Source organism: Lacerta agilis, chromosome 4 (assembly GCF_009819535.1).
Source record: "Lacerta agilis isolate rLacAgi1 chromosome 4, rLacAgi1.pri, whole genome shotgun sequence".
Taxonomy (NCBI): Eukaryota; Metazoa; Chordata; class Lepidosauria; order Squamata; family Lacertidae; genus Lacerta; species Lacerta agilis.
The window spans coordinates 90,755,424-90,774,640 of NC_046315.1; the positions used below are offsets into that span (position 1 = coordinate 90,755,424).

The 19,217-nt window shown below is 41.4% G+C and overlaps 1 protein-coding gene across 13 annotated transcripts in view; it reads left to right on the forward strand.

Moving 5' to 3' along the window:
* MYCBP2 (MYC binding protein 2) overlaps positions 1-17,525 on the forward strand; it is a 139,543-nt gene extending 122,018 nt beyond the window's left edge. For 11 of the 13 annotated variants that reach the window (XM_033147922.1, XM_033147928.1, XM_033147931.1 and 8 more), the window contains 17 exons: positions 523-762; positions 1,031-1,129; positions 2,103-2,183; positions 2,882-3,148; positions 3,287-3,570; positions 4,135-4,231; positions 4,786-4,905; positions 6,048-6,149; positions 7,891-8,019; positions 8,162-8,294; positions 9,791-9,894; positions 11,591-11,779; positions 12,783-12,890; positions 13,715-13,924; positions 15,529-15,636; positions 15,729-15,894; positions 16,724-17,525. In XM_033147922.1, the coding sequence (XP_033003813.1) occupies positions 523-762; positions 1,031-1,129; positions 2,103-2,183; positions 2,882-3,148; positions 3,287-3,570; positions 4,135-4,231; positions 4,786-4,905; positions 6,048-6,149; positions 7,891-8,019; positions 8,162-8,294; positions 9,791-9,894; positions 11,591-11,779; positions 12,783-12,890; positions 13,715-13,924; positions 15,529-15,636; positions 15,729-15,894; positions 16,724-16,839 (2,553 nt within the window). In that variant the 3' untranslated portion in view covers positions 16,840-17,525. The remainder of the gene's footprint in view (positions 1-522; positions 763-1,030; positions 1,130-2,102; positions 2,184-2,881; positions 3,149-3,286; positions 3,571-4,134; positions 4,232-4,785; positions 4,906-6,047; positions 6,150-7,890; positions 8,020-8,161; positions 8,295-9,790; positions 9,895-11,590; positions 11,780-12,782; positions 12,891-13,714; positions 13,925-15,528; positions 15,637-15,728; positions 15,895-16,723) is intronic. The other 2 variants (XM_033147924.1, XM_033147935.1) reach the window with 1 other exon arrangement.
* Positions 17,526-19,217: the final 1,692 nt, after the last annotated feature.

Consider the following 19,217-nt stretch of genomic DNA (forward strand, 5'->3'; position numbering starts at 1 on the left):
TCTATTTGACTTCTTTGCAGGAGTAATATGTATTTAACATGCCATTCAAGGGACTTGTTTTACGAAATCTCCATAACTGAAGATTAGATGCCCTTGCATCATATTTGTACTATGTCTCTGGAAGAAACAAATAGAGATGTGGGAAATGAATGAATGCCTTCCACCTTCTTATGTTTTGCATTTTGTCCTTTATACGTGCCTGTAATAAAGGATCAGGTGGCTGCAGAAGCTGAATACAGTACTGTTACAGTTTTAAATTGCCCAGTCCTGTGTACAGAGAGGAGAGGAAGGTCAATCTTTAATCTAATTCATATTAGCAGTTGTTTTGAGTTGACATTGGTTGGTTTGAAAGCTCTGTCTGTGGTGATAACCCATTCACACATTCCAGCCCTCAACTGTTGAATGTGGATGTGTGAATCAGACTATTAAATATTAGCTTTTGAACTAGTTACTTGTAAAGGCAAGTCATTAGTTATATGTGTGCCCCCCCTACAAATCTGTCTTTACATTCCTGTGTACTAGGTTGACTTGGATTCAAGGCATATTGGCTGGGTAACCAGTGAACTTCCCGGTGGAGATAATCACATCATCAAAATTGAATTAAAGGGACCAGAGAACACTCTGAGAGTTAGGCAAGTGAAAGTGCTGGGATGGAAGGATGGCGAAAGCATCAAAATAGCAGGCCAGATCTCAGCAAGTGTAGCTCAGCAAAGGAACTGTGAAGCTGAGACGCTGCGGGTCTTCAGACTTATTACATCTCAGGTGAGACACTGAATTGCATCACAACAATTCATATTTAGTGCTGTAAATTAGACATACGATTAAAGAGTGACTTTTGTGTAATTCTGTCTCTGAAGCTCTATCCAAAGCTGTTTCATTGAAAGAGTCTATGGGAGCTTTATGCATATGTTTATTTTTGACAATTGGGTGTCTGCTATGAACTGCACATAGATATTTTAAAACGGTTTATGCAGCTGCATAAAAACTTGTACGTAACACCTCTACTGTTGTTTTATCCATTCTCTAATAGGTCTTTGGAAAACTCATATCTGGAGATGCTGAGCCAACACCAGAACAAGAAGAAAAGGCTTTGCTGTCTTCACCTGAAGGAGAAGAAAAAGTACACAATGTATTTATTTGTATTCTATCATTACTATGATTCTAAAACTAGTAATGAGAGTTCTGTCAATTTCTGATTTTTGCCATGTTGGACTGAATTCCCTTACCTAGATTTTCCTTTTAATTCAGTAGTGGTTTCGCCAAATTGCTAGTAATGCTGAATGATTACATACATGTTGGAAATATAGACTTTCTTTGGGATTACTTAACTTTCAACAATAGTCAGGGAATGTTTGGCAAGCTTCATAGTAAGCCATTTATTTATTTCAGATACTTTGATTCACCAGTCATTGAACCTTGGAGCAGCCTCACTATTAATGTTTTGTTCTGATTTAAAGTCCACGTCTACATCCCAGTTTCTTCTTAATTCTTTTTGCAAAAAGCAGTTCACTAGGAAGCCGATGCATTGAAGCACTATCTGCAAATAAAGCAGATTGTTTAACTTGCACAGTATTTTATTGCTTTAAGAGTAGGAACTCCTGTGTCAATATCCAGGTCCTGCAAAAAGCAGCTACGATTCTTCTTGCCAGAAGGTCCTACATAAACAAATGCTCAATCATGTTACCATTTCCCAAAAAAGTAGAAGCGGAAGTCTCTGGCTGCAGTAGTAACCCCCTTTACATGGGAGTATAGTTTCTTCTAAGTAGACCTTATTAAAATTGCACTGTAAGTCACAATGCACCAGATTCTCCCAATGCAAAATTCTGTCTCTAAAGTCGAAGTCATACTTGGAAGCTCAGTTCTTCATAGAGTATTAAACTCTTACAACAAAACCAGGGCAGTATTATCTACAACTTCTTCTTTTTGAAAGGGGAAAAATGTGTGATGTGTATATATTCTTCAGCAAATTTATTTTGGCTAGGTATTCTGTTTTTGTAAATGCCAGCATATGTAAGGAAAGCAAAACTGTTCTAAGTTCCATGTTACAAAAATCAAACCGTGGAACATATGCTCACATCAAATGTTAATGTTTCCATCTAAAGGCAACTTCGGATGCAGACCTGAAAGAGCACATGGTTGGAATTATATTCAGCAGAAGTAAACTGACTAATTTGCAAAAGCAGGTTTGTTTACTATAGTAGCCTTTTATAGTTTTGAGCATTCTCACCCCCTTGGGTATGTGGTCTCCAGGGCACAGGAGAGCATGGGAAGTGGCAGCCATTGGGGAGAGGAGGGCAGAAAGTGGTTGGGAGAAAGAAGGAGAGTTTGGTAGCTGCTGAGTGTTTTTTAGCTTGGACATGTTAACTATCCCGCTTTTGCGCAAAAGGGGTAAAGCAGGTTAGTTTTTTAAAAGAAGAAAATGCAAACTAGGAACTTCAAGGGATGTAAGCAGCAGAGCAATTCAAAAACAGTTTTGGTAGGGGCCAGGTAATTTACTCAGCAGAAATTAAAACTTTTGTGTTTTACAAATTAATTTACCGGTAGGTCCCATTTATTGAGCGTCTGCAGATAAACCACATGCACATGGTGATCTAAAAGAACAAGCCCTGGACTTAACATGTAGAACATTTTGTGTCAGCTGAAGCCTATGCATGTGCAAACTTTCTTCATCAAATGACTTAGGCACAGTGTAATCCCATAAAATGTTCTAATGTGGTGGGAAGGGCATAAGGCTTATTTTTGCACAGCATGATGTGCTTATGGAATTTGATCATGGCTTCACAATTAAAACACTGATGAGTTATAAATCAGCTTAATTGCACTGGAGTTATGAGGTGGTTGATTGCAGTTAAATTACTTTCCCCTGTTTTTCCCATTTTAGGTTTGTGCTCATATTGTACAGGCTATCCGAATGGAAGCAACTCGTGTTCGGGAAGAATGGGAGCATGCAATTTCTAGCAAAGAGAACGCAAACTCTCAGCCTAGCGATGAGGATGCCTCCTCTGATGCCTATTGTTTTGAGCTGCTGTCCATGGTGCTGGCACTGAGTGGTTCTAACGTAGGGCGTCAGTACTTGGCTCAGCAACTGACGTTGCTTCAAGATCTCTTCTCGCTGCTACATACTGCTTCTCCCAGGGTACAGAGGCAGGTTAGTGCAAAATGAAAACTTTCATACGGTATAAAGAGGCATCGTAGTCTAATTTAGTTAAAGTTGTTTATAATGATCAATTGATACATTAACTCAGACACTGAAAATCTTGACTAACTTCCTGGATGCTTCATCTAGGTGACCTCCTTACTTAGGCGTGTGCTGCCAGAAGTCACCCCTAGTCGCTTGGCTAGTATCATAGGAGTCAAGGCGCTGCCCCCAGCAGATATAAGCGATATCATTCATTCAACAGAGAAGGGAGACTGGAATAAGCTGGGCATCTTGGACATGTTCCTGGGTTGCATTGCCAAAGCACTCACTGTACAGCTCAAGGCCAAAGGAACCACTATAACTGGCACAGCTGGCACTGCCGCTGGCAAAGGAGTTACTACAGTTACATTGCCAATGATTTTCAATTCCAGGTTAGTAGATGTTGCACGCTTTCAATGTTCTTTCATTATCACGGCACAGGGAATTAAAAATGTCCCCTTTCAAAATAGGACTGCCATACGTCCGGGAATTGCTGGACATCTCCTCTTTTGGGGGTCCTACATGCCCATCAGGGGGGAATTTTACATTTTAAAGCAAATGTCCTGGATTTTTGGTTTTAATTCTGTGTGTGTGTGCGTGTGTGTGCGTGTGTGCGCGTGGGCAGCTCTGGTTCAGGCTTAGGCTGTGGCATGGGCGATCTGGACTCTGGCTCTGGCGTGGGTGATCTGGGCTCTGGTTCTGGTTTAGGTTCAGGTGACCTGGGTTTGGACTCAGCAGCGATGGAGGGGCCATCAGGCGATTGCCCTAAAAAAAGCTCAACAACCTTTGGTGCCTGAATTTTTACGCCTTGAAATATGGCAACCCAATTTTAAAAAACATGTCAAACATTTTGTTCTCGAAAACTGCAAAATGCATTTTATTTCAACACTGTATTCTCAGGTTCTTTCTAACACTGATTTTATACATATATATGTTTGCTTTTTTCCCCTTTCCAGCTATCTTCGACGAGGTGAAAGCCACTGGTGGATGAAGGGCTCAACACCAACACAGATTTCAGAGATCATTATTAAGCTCATTAAAGACATGGCTGCCGTAAGCTTCCAGCATCTTAGTGTACTGTGCTGCCCCTGTGCTGAATTGGTCCCTGCACCCTTCTTCCCCTGCACTGAGATTTCACTTTAATTTCAGAAAGCATTATTTTCTCCCTGCATGCAAGGACCACATCAGATGGGACTAGAGATCCTCCTAGTGGTAGCATGCAGAATTCACTGTTTTCCATGGTTGTTGGCCATCATCCCATGGGTGAATATCGCCACCTAGCACCCAAGGCAGGCAACGTTCAGAGTCGAGTGTGCAGCTCCCCTGCCCCTACCAATCCCTACTGATTTGGCACCCCTTGCTTTTTTGGACAAGCTTTTTCCTTTCTGAGCTCTCTGCCTTGCTAACAGAGCAAAGCCCGCTCAGTGCAGACTCCAGAAAGGTAAAGTTGGTCTCGCTGGGGCAATTCGGATATATGCATTTTTGCACATACATGGCATCCCTGGAACGTAACCCCCACACAAGATGCGATCGTTCTGCAGTTTTAATGTACATTTCTGCACAGCGCATGATATTAGGGCTCGGTCTAAATTGTGTCTCTTCCACAGGGTCACTTGTCTGAAGCTTGGTCCCGTGTGACAAAAAACGCTATAGCTGAAACAATCATTGCATTGACCAAAATGGAAGAAGAATTCAGGTCACCAGTGCGTTGCATTGCAACAACCAGGGTAAGACCAGTTGGTTATTCTGTTACGCATGGTATCTTGCTTATTGGAGAGGTTTCTCCAGGGACATCTACACATACCTGGGTTAGCCACCTGAGGTTTTAGTGTCTTGTGTTTGGTTTATTTGTGTGGGCTATTGTTTTTTCCCTGAGTAAATTGTATTTCTTGAGATATATCATCTGTACAAGAATAATGATGATCTTAAAAGGAGATACACTGATAATAACAAAAGCATCTGATTATATTTACTGCTGCAGCACTTTTCTGTTATATTCCCACTGCTAACAAATTTGATTTTCCTCCAAGTACATATCTGCTGCTAATTGTGTTTAGAGTTTGAAAAAGCTACTTCTTCTGCAAAGATAGTGCTTTGTATACGAAAAGGGAATTACAGTGGTGCCCCGCTAGACGAAAATAATTCGTTCTACGAATTTTTTCGTCTAGCGGTTTTTTCGTCTAGCGAAGCGGCAATGCAAGCCGCGCTTTCGCTAGACGAAAAAAAAGACGAAAAAATTTCGCCTTGCGAGGCAGCCCCATACACTTTTTCGTCTAGCGGGGCAGCCTCCCGCTAGACGAATGCCTTCGTCTAGCGAGTTTTTCGTCTAGTGGGGCACCACTGTATCAGTTTTAATAGCTGCACAACATTGCTGGATCTCTCATCCCACCATCCGCTCCTTTTGTTAAAACTTTTTGTTGACCATAAATTCAGTATTTCACAGAGGAATGAAGATCTATATAAACTTCACACAGTTTAATAAGAGGCAACTTAGTTGTGTACACGTGGCTAAATGATATTTTTGAAAAGGAGATGACAGTGGTTGTAGAGAAAATGAAAACCTCTTTAGAATAGTACTAAATTTCCTCAATTTCTAAAATAAGTGCTCATCAGGTATGGTGTGAGGTACAGAATATATAAGCTGTTCGCAATATATTCTGGATGCCTTTTACAAAAGCTTGTGCTGGGTTAAAAAAAATATTAAATGTTCATTACTCTTTTTGCTGAACTTTTATATGTTACTGGAGAAAATGTACAGTTTGAAGATGGTTATGTTTAAGTCATCAATATAAACTCATTGCTTAATTCCTGGGATTAATATGGCTTAACATTCTCTAAAAATGTTTTGATCTTGTCCTCTTTTTAACAGCTGTGGCTGGCTCTTGCATCCCTTTGTGTGCTTGATCAGGACCATGTAGACAGACTTTCCTCTGGAAGATGGATGGGAAAGGATGGGCAGCAAAAACAAATGGTAAGGAATAGGCAGCAACATACTTTGCGGGAAGCATAGGTAAAGGGACCATTAGGTCCAGTCGTGTCCGACTCTGGGGTTGTGGCGCTCATCTTGTGTTACTGGCCGAGGGAGCCGGCGTACAGCTTCCGGGTCATGTGGCCAGCATGACTAAGCCGATTCTGGCGAACCTTAGCAGCGCACGGAAACGCCCGCCGGAGTGGTACCTATTTATCTACTTGCACTTTTGACGTGCTTTTGAACTGCTAGGTGGGCAGGAGCTGGGACCGAGCAACGGAAGCTCACCCCGTCATGGGGATTCGAACCGCCGGCCTTCTGATCAGCAAGCCCACCAAATTTTGAATACATCCTTAGTTTATCCACTACTGTGCAGAACTTGCAATGTGAACAGTTAAGCAAGATGTGCTTTGTGCCTTTCCTTGTGCCCGCCAGAGTGTTCCTGCAGACTCAGCCAGTTTCTTGGTAATCTGTCACTTACTGGAGAAGATTCTGATTTGTGCACTTTTTATTTACTTTTTGTTAAAGGGGCTGATGAGAGACACTGAATACAATCTTACAATGACACCCCAAGAATAAGAGGCTGGAAAGAAGGGTGGGGGTTCCCCTCTCCACCTTTACCAGCAGGACTACATTTATTATATTTTTGAAGCCAATGGTTCCTGTTAGTGTCAATTTATGCTCCTAGTGAGTGGTTTTCAACTTCCCTGTGATGGAAGACAAGCTTTTCTGAAAGACAGCTTTTGAATGATCTCTAATGAATGTTACAAATGAGGAATTAAAGCAGTGGCTGTCAAACCTTTTTCTCTAGGCCACACTTTCAGAATAAAATATTGTTTGTGCCATACCTTTTTTTTTTAATTGATAAGAAATAAACAAAAAGAAACAACTCTTAGCAGTGCTTGATTTATAGCATAGAACACAACCACTTTATAATATGATCATGGGGCATCCCAGAAGTATGGAACAACGCAGATATATAAGAGCATGAATCGTTCCCAAAATATAATTATAAACAAGTCTTCTCTAGCACTCTGTTCGAATAGCATTTCTGCATCACAGCTAGGATTGTTCTTGGTATCACTTGGTGCTCTTGCTCTCATTTTGAAAAGCTATCTCTCATATTCTGCACATGAACTTTTTTGGGGGGATACTATGCTAAACTATAATACACTGAAAGGTTTACATGTTTCTTTGATTTTCCTTGAATCTTCCTGCCACACTTGTCATCCTCTTCTGCCACACAAGTGTGGCGTGCAACACCCTTTGAGAACCACTGAATTAAAGTATTGTGGATTGTAAAATAGCCACTGGGGAAGAAATGAGGAGATTAAAATGTGTCCAGCACCATTTTGCAATCAAACTTGGGGTTTAAATTTTAGTGTATAAAAATATACATTATTATTTCAGTAGTTTTCTAATTGGATCATATTGTTTGATACTTGAAAGCTGAAACAATCACTGTTCTATTGTCCAACAAATTACAGCCTGGTTATATCTGTGTCATAAAGCTCCCTATCTGCCTCATTCTGATTTTATTTTTAAAAGCAAATTACTGGGGAGAGGTTCCCACCGCCTCAAAAAATGTAATTCTGAGAACCTCTTGCTACTTATAATTAACATTTTATATGTTAAAAAGCTGCTGCATATAAATTATTGAAATTCCAATAAGTTTTTCTTCCTGTTCAGATAAAATAAGAACAATTTCCATCAGCTTGAACCATTTGTTCTTTCCCCCCATCAGCCTATGTGTGATAACCATGATGATGGAGAAACTGCTGCAATCATCCTGTGTAATGTCTGTGGGAATCTCTGTACCGATTGTGATAGATTCCTCCATCTCCATCGGCGAACAAAGTCTCATCAGAGACAGGTAAAGTGTGATGTTTTCATCCTCTCAGGGCGAAATGCTGTTGTAGAAACATAGATCCATATGTACAAATATCACCAGAGATTGTATCTTTGAATGATCTTTGATTTTGTCAGTTCAAAATGTGTTTGGCCAAATCTGACAGGTATTCAAAGAGGAGGAGGAAGCGATCAAGGTTGATCTTCATGAAGGTTGTGGTAGGACCAAACTGTTCTGGCTGATGGCTCTTGCGGACTCTAAAACCATGAAGGCTATGGTAGAGTTCAGAGAACAAACAGGTAGGATGTATTTTCATATATCACTTGGATAGTTAGGGTAATATAAATCCCTAATATGAGATGAAATGTTCCATTGACTTTCTATAAAACATAGGTTAATTAATTTACTAAGAAACACATAGGTCTCCATTATGCCCAGTTTTAACTGGATCATCAACTCAAGCAGCAGAACTTTTAATACAAAGCAAACATGCTGCTTAGTACTCAGCTAAGCTGAAGAGCTGATCCTAACACTTGCAGAGATCTGGGTACTACTGAAGCAGAATAAATGATAAAATAAATAAAAATGGAAGGAGAGATAATTTGTATGTGCTTAATTTGCACAAGACTTGGTAATAGAAGTTGGGTTGATAATGTCAAATTTAAAAATATGTAAATTCTTATCACTGTCCCTATCAATATTAATATTATTATTATGAGCCCTTTATGTAATGCTGGTAACACTTCTGGCTCATAGTTCAGTGGAAACCTTCTTTTGCAGAAGGTTTAGGCTCGGGTCCATGCAGAATGTTCCAAGCAGTAGATGAGGCAGGAGTGTTGAATTATGTGCGTCCCACCTCTGCCACCTTCAGGGCCACCAACTGCCGTCATAATTGTGGCTGCCCAGCTGCCACCGTGCTCTGATTTCCTTTCCCTTCCCCACCCCTCCATGCCTCATTTTGAGTCACCGTGGTTGAGGTCATCCAGGGAGTGCCTCTCCTCTGTCGCCGCCGTTAGTTTCCAGGGCACAAAATTACCATTTAAAGTTAATGTAAAGTTTTAAAGTAGCATAAAAGTTTCGTGATAGCTTTAATGAGTAAACTGTGGCTTCGCAGGCACGCTCTTTCACCTTGCCCACGATGCCTCGTTATTGAGAAAGGGTATCTTTCTCGGACGCGGGTGGCGCTGTGGGTTAAACCACAGAGCCTAGGGCTTGCTGATCAGAAGGTCGGCGGTTTGAATCCCTGCGACGGGGTGAGCTCCCCTTGCTCGGTCCCAGCTCCTGCCCACCTAGCAGTTTGAAAGCACGTCAAAGTGCAAGTAGATAAATAGGTGCCGCTCCAGCGGGAAGGTAAATGGTGTTTCTGTGCGCTGCTCTGGTTCGCCAGAAGCGGCTTAGTCATGCTGGTCACATGACCCGGAAGCTGTACGCCGGCTCCCTCGGCCAGTAATGCAAGATGAGTGCCGCAGCCCCAGAGTCAGACATGACTGGACCTAATGGTCAGGGGTCCCCTTACCTTTATCTTTCTCGGAAGGAGGCACAGGGTGGTTTACACCACCACTCGTGTCAGGAAGAAATGTGTGCAACAGAGAGGCAGGGGAAGACGAGGCTGTTTCCACACAGGGCACCTTCCTATCTGTAGATTACTTTACTTTGCAATAGCCAACTTTACTTAATAGCTGTATGTACAATGCCTGTTTCTTCTGGTAAAATGGTTAACACTCACCTTGGCAATAATAAGGGGAAAGAAGACATTAGGCGAAGAGTACTAACTTGTGTCCTGTTGTTGATCTAGGCAAACCCACTACGAGCAGCTCTGAAGCATGCCGTTTTTGTGGCTGCAGAAATGGAACAGAATTATCAGCAGTGGGCAGCGTCTGTTCTGATGCCGATTGCCAGGTGTGTGTAAACTGTTGAATCTTTCCACCCCATTACATGAATGCGTGAGGCAAGCTATTTATAAGTGACACATTATTTTGATTCTGTAATGTGAGAGCTCGTCCGCAGGTTGCACACACGCATACATAAGAAAAACCCAACAACCTGCTTCTTCGTTGCAAAACATCTTTGCTGAAACTTTCACACCTTTCTGTAAGGGTTGAAGGTAGGGGATAGGAGAATTTTGGCCAAAAGGCTGGGGAATGCTTTAGTACTCCCACTGTCATCCTCCAAATTACCCTTTTCTGAACCTGCTTTGAAGTAATTCTGGCAGCTCATTTCTTTATCTAGCATCCATTTATCTGTATTGTGTAGCTGAGCTCTAAGAGCTTAGTACTTCAGTTATGAAAGCTGTACCAGAAACGGACATTTTGTGCCAAGCATGTTGAAAAGATAACACAAAGAGGATGGAGACATTGTTTAGTACTTTCTAATAATTTATTTGGGCAGTTATACTCGTTAGACAAAAAATGTCTGGATTTTTTTCTTGGAAGATTTTAAAGGGGGTCTGGATGAGCATTTAGGGCACAACTTAGTATAAAGTGAGATATCAGCCTTTTGAGCTACTTCTTTTAAATAACCAAGAAGCACCGAGAGAGAAAATACTGTTCCAATACCCCCTTATTCAATAGGTTCCCCTCCTTTTCAGTTTGCAACAGAGGGATTTTTCAGGCAGTGGGAAGGGAATGAAATGCATGCAGAACTGAAAGAAAGAAGTGCACAGGTGATATATAATCCCCTCCTTCCATATCTTGCCTTCTTCCATCATTCTTGTTTACTGAGAGCCAGTGTGGTGTAGTGGTTAAGAGCGGTGCAGCTGCTGGGTGACCTTGGGCTAGTCACACTTCTCTGAAGTCTCTCAGCCCCATTCACCTCACAGAGTGTTTGTTGTGTGGGAGGAAGGGAAAGGAGATTGTTAGCCGCTTTGAGACTCCTTCGGGTAGTGAGAAAGCGGGATATCAAATCCAAACTCTTCTTCTTCTACTCCTCCTCCTCCTCCTCCTCCTCCTCCTCCTCCTCCTCCCACACCTGCCAGGTAAAGCTCTCCTTCCCCATGCCCTTGTTCCACTTGAAGCACCAATTCTGGCAAAGGGAAGAAGAAATTACCGTATTGGCCTGAATATTAGCCACACTTTCTTTCCAAATTCCAACCGTGAAAAGTTAAAGTGCGGCTTATATTCGCGACCTTATGATATCGCTGCTGAAACAGCTGCCCACGAGGGCCATCAGGGGTGTGGGACAATGGCGCCCATCCCGAGTGTGGCTCCCAAGCCTCTCTCGAACCGCCGAAAAGAAAAGCGGCGCGGGTCTCCCTCCCCAGAGAGCAGCCTGGGAGCGCAGGGCAACGGTGCGCAGCCCGCTCGCTGCTCCCAAGCCTCCCTGAGCTACCATAAGGGAACAATTGGACAGCAGACTGAATAGGCCAAGAAACAAAAACCCAACAGTCCCCCCCCCTTTGAATTACAAAGGTGCAGCTTATATTCGGGCCAATATGGGACTGATTCATACTGTAAGGCAGCTTCCTATATAAATACAATTACTACTGCTGTTACCTGTTAAATCTGTGGCAAGACTTTTTCTCCTCTCTGCAAAGTTGAAATTAATGGCTCCAATCACCTGATAGTTTATAATGTTAGTTTACATCTGTTTTTAATAGGAGTACGCTAAGATAGCTTGCAGCAAGACTCATCCTTGTGGTCACCCCTGTGGCGGTGTCAAGAATGAAGAGCATTGCTTGCCCTGTTTGCATGGTTGCGATAAGAGCACCACGACCCTTAAACAAGATGCTGATGACATGTGCATGATTTGTTTCACGGAGGCACTTTCGGCAGCACCAGCTATTCAGGTTTGAATGTTGTGTTTAATATATATATAAAAAAACTCTAGCTAATTCTCAGAGGTTCCTAGTTAATCAGCAGGAAGCAACGTTGTAGAAATCATGTTTATCCCGGCATGTAAACTATGAACTATTTAGAGCTGCTATTTTTGTGATGCTGTTCCAGGTGGTGTTAATTGCTAATAAATTCTGATGCAAGCATTTCTGCTGTTCTAATTCTCAGAGCATTGCCAACCTGCTTTGGTTCCAAGTTGCATTTGTACTGCTCAGGTGCCTAGTAGGTGGTCTTTGTCAGGTTTATCCAGGGCTGAAATTTACCCTAATGATCGGTTCAACCCCATTCCAAGTGTGCTTTTACCAAGTCAACTAGTTAGTGCCTTGAGTTATCTCATATGGACGATCTCTATCGATCGAACGATCACAATCCTTGACTCTGCTCCTGAACAGTTTTTATTCCAAATGTCCGGCTTCTGTGCCAAATTGCATGTGCCCTTCACAAGCTTTTTCTAATCTAAGTCAGTTTAAGCAGCTGTTGGATCTTTTAATCCTAGCTCTATGTTCTGAATAATTTTAATGCAGTGTTTTATTAGTTGTATTTATTTACATTGTTTTATTATCTACGATGTTCTTTTAGCAACTATTTTGTAATTATCTACTGTGTGAGATCCAATTATGTCTGCAGGCTTGAGCATAATGTCTAGCACATAATGTGGCTTCCTGTTTCTCCCTTCCATCACCACACTTCAAGGTCTGCTTCAGAGGGTCTTCAACCCTCTGGAACATACTTTGAGTGTACATAGATGGCTGGAGAGGAGAAACCAGAGGTTAAGTTGTACTAACGGACACCCATTCACACTGTGTTGGGTATCACCCATTTTTTCTTACTGTATAACCAGAGTAAACAATTTTTTTCTGATTTGCGGTTTGTCTGCTTTAAGGCAAAGCTTAATATTATGATGTGTATACCAGGGATTACTTCTGTTAATGTATTGATAAATCTTCCTCTTTACAGTTGGACTGTAGTCATATATTCCATTTGCAATGCTGTTGCCGAGTTTTAGAAAACAGATGGCTTGGGCCACGGATAACATTTGGGTTTATGTCCTGCCCTATTTGCAAGGTGAGCAAACGGTCAAGCACTATTTTAATACCTTGAGAAACAAGCCATATTGAAGAGCCAAGAAATGTGCTCATCCGATTTTCAAGATTGAAATCAATGGGAAATTGATAGTCTTTAAGAACATTACTAGGAAATAGTAAGGACTTGATCAAAATTCTAAATTATTGATTTGCATGCTATAAACTTCCAGGGAATTTAAGAAACAATTGGTGTGTCTGATAGAAAATAACCTCCAAAATAACTTTGTGCTTGCCTTTCTGCTTTTGTATACTTGCTGTTAACAAATGTCATGCTAAACATCGATGGGTGTTTTCTCATTTCATTTATCAGCAGCAATTATTTGCCACCCAATAACAAGGCTTTCTGGGTGACTCACAACAACAATAAGAAACAAACAAATCAAAACCATAAAACTAAAATATAGAATACAGCATAAAAACACAACATCAAAGAATAAAACCAGTACAGCAAGCTTCTCAGCAGATCTTGAACATTTCAGGAGTTATTCTAAAAACAGTTACATTACTAAAATATTTTTTTAAAAGCTGGGAAAATACAAAGTACTTCCCTGGGCACTTAAAGGGCTACAATGTAGGTACCAGATATTCCTTAACCAGGGCGTCATCACTGAAAAGGTCCTCTCAACAGGAGTGTTGAGACTCCTACCATGTTGGTCGATAGGCATCTTGCTATTTAAAATTGATGTGTGTGAACCTTCAGGTTGGTTTTCATTAGTTACATTCCAGATAAAATGTTCCTTTTTGCCAAATGCTTGTTTACAAATTGCTTATTGTTTTCTCCTCTTTTCTGTGGGTTTCTAACAGAACAAAATTAATCATACAGTATTAAAGGACTTGCTTGATCCAATCAAGGAGCTCTATGAAGATGTGAAGAGGAAAGCACTGATGAGACTGGAGTATGAAGGACTGCACAAAAGTGAGGCCATCACAACACCTGGAGTTCGGTTTTACAATGACCCTGCTGGCTTCGCTATGAACAGATATGCTTATTATGTTTGCTACAAATGCAAAAAGGTATGATTTGGGGCCTAGATCCATTGTTCAGATTAACCAGATTAGGAAATTGCTGAGACGCTGGTATGGGTCTGCAACCCTTGGTGAATTAGGGACGTTCCCTGGTAGACTGAGTGGATGAGACCAACAGTGGGCCCAATGTTCAAGAAGGCGGTTTCTGCAAATAATAATAATAATAATAATAATAATAATAATAATAATAATAATAATTTATTACTTGTACCCCGCCCATCTGGCTGGGTTTCCCATGCTGTAGAGGGAAGTGAGGGGCAGATGGGACTCGTCAACCTGGGGAGGTAGCCCTGCTAGAAGAAGGATGACTCTGATCCTAAACCTCTGCTGCCTTGCGGCTACACTCATTTGTGAGAAAAGCTTCGGAAGTAAACCCTGAGGAAAAATCTGTACCTGCTGCCTTGCAGGATATCTTCGGGGGAAGAAAAGGCTAAGGTGTAAGCCCAACAGAAATCTGTAAAGGTGAAGGTAAAGGGACCCCTAACCGTTAGGTCCAGTCGCAGATGACTCGGGTTGCGGCGCTCATCTTGCTTTACTGGCCGAGGGAGCTGGCGTACAGCTTCCAGGTCATGTGGCCAGCATGACTAAGCCACTTCTGGCAAACCAGAGCAGCGCACGGAAACACAATTTACCTTCCCCATCTCGGGGATTCGAACCGTTGACCTGATCAGCAAGCCCTAGGCTCTGTGGTTTAGACCACAGCACGACCTGTGTCCCTTACAGAAATCTGTAGTGGAGTCCTTAAAAATGGTTAGATGGCATCTTATGCAACTCCTGCAGCCAAGCTGGTGCCAGCTGTATTGCTTTGCTTTCCTCTGGACCACATAAGCAAGGCCAAGAGTGGGCTCCTGTTGTCTGGCCAGCCCAGGACCCCCATACACACTGCCCAGGAGAAGTCGGTGCTGCAAAAATTTCTGTCAGTTGTGCCAGAAATAGATATAATCTTCCATGCATGGTAAAAAGCTGATCTAAACTGTGTAAAAAATATTTTAGAACATAATTCCATGATTGCACCTTTTCAATTCCAGCTTTATTTTTAAAATAAGAATTTAAAAGACTTGCAGCCCTCTATTGGTAATTTTCAATTAATAACGTAAACTTCAGCAGCTCTCTTTTCTTCAGCTCCTGGTTACATGCACCTCCTCTTTCTGAATGGTGACATCTTTTGGGGGACATTTTTTTAGAAAGGGAGAAGTGACTAGAGGAAGTAAGCAAGAACTCTTTCTTCCAGCATCTGGAGGGGCCACTGGTTTCCCATTCATGCTCTGTTTCTTATGAAACTGCATCCCGACTACTTGCTATCCCTGACAAACCCCCCTCCACCCCAAAACAAGGATGTTGAAATATAGAAACACTCTGCTTTAATTGTTAGCACATCTGAAATTAGCCAGGTAAACGTAAGACTTCTCCAATAGTGAACCACCCTTATGCTTGAGATCTATAGATACACACATGGAAAAATATTGTTATATACTAGTAACATTTCATCTGTTCCCCTTTGCAAATCAATTTACTTCTGAGGTGCTGTAAATGAACTGTACTGTTTTCAGTTTTCCATGTCCTGATAGTCTTTTTTATGTTTCCCCTGTTAGGCCTATTTTGGTGGAGAAGCACGTTGTGACGCTGAGGCTGGCCAGGGAGATGATTATGATCCTAGAGAGCTCATCTGTGGTGCCTGCTCTGATGTTTCACGGGCTCAGGTAGGAAAACAACACACCCAAATGTACAAAGTGAAACACCTTTTAACTCATGCTACTTAGCTTAACCTGTGGTTTCCCCCTTTTTTTCACAGATGTGTCCTAAACATGGTACAGATTTTCTAGAGTACAAATGTCGTTATTGCTGCTCAGTGGCTGTGTTTTTTTGCTTTGGGACAACCCATTTTTGCAATGCTTGTCATGACGACTTCCAAAGAATGACTAGCATTCCTAAAGAAGAACTTCCACATTGTCCTGCAGGTAACATTTTAAAGTAGCAATTAAAGGTATCTTGGAATAGCTTTAAACTCTTGGAAAAGTAGGTAGCACACCAGATAGTCTTTAAGCAGGATCTGCTACAACATAGTTCTTCCGGATGAGTTTTACAAACGTCTTTTTCCTTGTATACCTGTAGATTAGTATTTCCAATTCAGATTATGTTCAGTTTTATACATGGAGGCTGAGTTATTTGAAAATAATATCAGATGTTTTATTCCCCCAAATTAGCAAAGCAATCACATTAAAACCAGTAGCAAAATGGTCCCCTCCCTTCTCAAACAAATTTCACAGTACCTTTTGGTACATGCATGAAGAAAAGGAATTACAAACATCCTATAATGTGTGATCAGTGTTCCTGGGTCCAGAAAGTGAGGGGGTGGGAATTAACATAAATCCTTTAGGAAGCCATAAATTCAATGTTGAGTTTTTCTTAGTCTCCAAGACCTCAAAGTATACCGTATACTTTTTGTGGTTCCCTTCAACTCCCTTCTGACAAGAGATTCATGTTAAATGCTTGCCCCCTGGGTAAGCCTTCAGCTTTGCATGTCACCTGATTTGTCAAAGTGTTCAATTTTTACTCGTGTCAGGTGATTCTTACAGCTTTCTTTCCCCAAGAAGAGAGGCACCATGCACAATATGGTCAGATCTCTCTCTCTCTCTCTCTCTCTCTCTCTCTCTCTCTCTCTCTTTGGTTGGGTGGGTTACCTTTAGCACAAAGATTTGAACCTTTCAGTGGTGTAGCTTTATAAATTTCTAGGTGCTTGTGCAATGTTTTACAGATTTTGTTTGGTCTTCTTAAACTTTTTTGCAGGTCCCAAGGGCAAGCAGCTTGAAGGAACAGAATGTCCCCTTCATGTACTCCATCCACCTACTGGTGAGGAATTTGCACTAGGCTGTGGTGTCTGCAGAAATGCACATACTTTTTAGTCCATAGTCCTTTTATTTGCCAGAGCAAAGCTGCTGTCATCCCACAAGTGTCCTGAGTTCATTATAAACCACAATTAAAATGAGGATGGGACCATTTGATAACACAGGAAAAAGGAACATAATATGGGAAGATGGATGCCAAATACCATGTACATAATCCTTGCTTTGGGGGAAGTGACATTTATGACCCAAGACATCGAAACTTGTGAGGTGTTTGCATGTGGCCATTACGTGCATCAGCTACAAAGCATTGGACACTTGCAAATAAATAATTGCTGTCAAAGAGGCTCTGTTTCCGTGGACTCCAAATGATGCTGGATATCAGATGAAGAAAAAGTTGATTATTGTATACTGACTTTTTTTGTAATCCTGTACAATTGTAACTGCATCACGGGTAGGGGTGGAAAAAAAGGAATATTCTGGTTTATTTCTTAGACTGTTATTAAAGTGTTAGGATGGCATAAATGTAACCAGTATCACGCTGTATATATAAAATATCAATGTTTGTCCTGTATAAGAATTACTAAATTGTAAACAGCAGTTTCATTTAAACTTCTGGGTTATGTTTGAGCCTGAAATTTTAATGAAGTGCAATACTGAGTGTGCCTCATATCTTGCAGCTGTAAACATAATGGAATGTACATGTCAATAAAGCCGCTGTACATTTTTATACAGTGAAAGTCTAATGAATGTGAAAGAACTTTTATTTGGGAGTGGAAACTATTAACCCTATCGAAAATGAATTTAGGCATTCTTAAGAAAACACTTCTGTTTTCCTTATCAATTTTGACACAGTGCTTCAGCAAATAAAACACGCTCCTTTTCAATTTAGAAAAAAACCACACCTTTTATCATTTTATACCACAAAGCCTCCCACCCTGCTGTGTCCTGAGTTACTTGGGTTCCTCTTCTGAAATGAAGTTGTTTTAGAACCAAAGTGTATGCAGTCGATAACTGTACAAAGTTTGTAAAATAACAGAGTTATGAAATTCTTGCTATTGTACTCTCTTAAGCGGGTGCTGTGTAATTATTGTAAATTACCCCCTCCCACAACCCCACCACCACCACCCAAAACCCCTTTTTTATCAGTTCACTCATAAAGAGTATTCCTGGAGTCATCACCCCACCCATCTTCCCACTCAGTGTTCAAAATGCTCAGTGGGTAGAGCATGAGACTCTTAATCTCAGGGTCCTAGTTTCAAGCTCTACTTGGGGCAAACAGATTCTTGTATTGTAGGGGGTTGAACTAGGTGACCCTCATGGTCTACACATCTCTGATAATCTCTGATGCATGTCAGGCACTGGAAACCACATCAGACGCCCATGACGTTTTAATGTATTTTTAATCTTTTGTTGGAAGCCGCCCAGAGTGGCTGGGGTATAAATTAAGCATCCTAGGTACAAATTAATGGGATGTTATTCCAGAGTGCCTGAAATCAACAATAGGAAGTTGAACATTCTGGAAAAAGACATTATTGCTGTTTTGCTGTGTCCATAAACTTTGCTAGGAATGAACAAAGTGCTGTCCCTAATTATTGTTCTGGGAGCCTGGCAACTGGCTGGTTCTTCCCAGTTTATTTCTGATGGAAAATCCAGATTTGGATATTGGACAGCATCAGTGGAGGCTGGTCCACTGTAGCATACATAACCTGCTGAAAAAGTCAAGCATTTTTTAAAAAATTGCTCCTCAAAACCACACACACTTTCCTGTCTCTCACGCGTTTTTTGCTTTCTGGAATTTACCAGGGCATTTCTGTCAATCAGTTTCCTGCACCACTCAGTCAATCCTAACCAGAAAGTATAGCTGAGACAAAGAGGTCCTTCCCATGTGTCTAAGCAGAACTATGTGGCTGACCCAATTATTGGAAAGCCAGCCCTAGTAGGAAGGCTCTCCATCTGTTGTTATGAGGCAGATATGGGAGCGATCAGGACTGCACCAAAAACAGCCACATGTGGTAGTATTAGGCTATTGGGATTATACATTGGTTCTGTGCATGCTCACAGCTCTTTATCTGAAGGCCAGAGAAACAGCAGGGAGTGTTTCCTACTTTGAGGAGTGCTTTTTGTGTTTAGTATTTGTTTTGTGCACTTGCAAGAAAGAACAAGCAAGCAACAGTGAATCTATTTTTATTTGCTTGTTTGCATTTTTTAAAAACTGGCTCAGTGATAGATTGAAGGTCCCGGGTTCAGTTCCTGGCATTGGGTTGGGGAGAGACACCTATGTGAAATTCTGAAGAGATGCTGCCAGTGAGTTTAGACAATATTGAGCTAGATGGACCAATAGTCTGATTCTGTATAAGGCAACTTCCTATGTTCTTATGGCTGGTGTGTATTGCATCAAACTCTGTATTAATCAATTCTCATTAAAACCTGCAGCA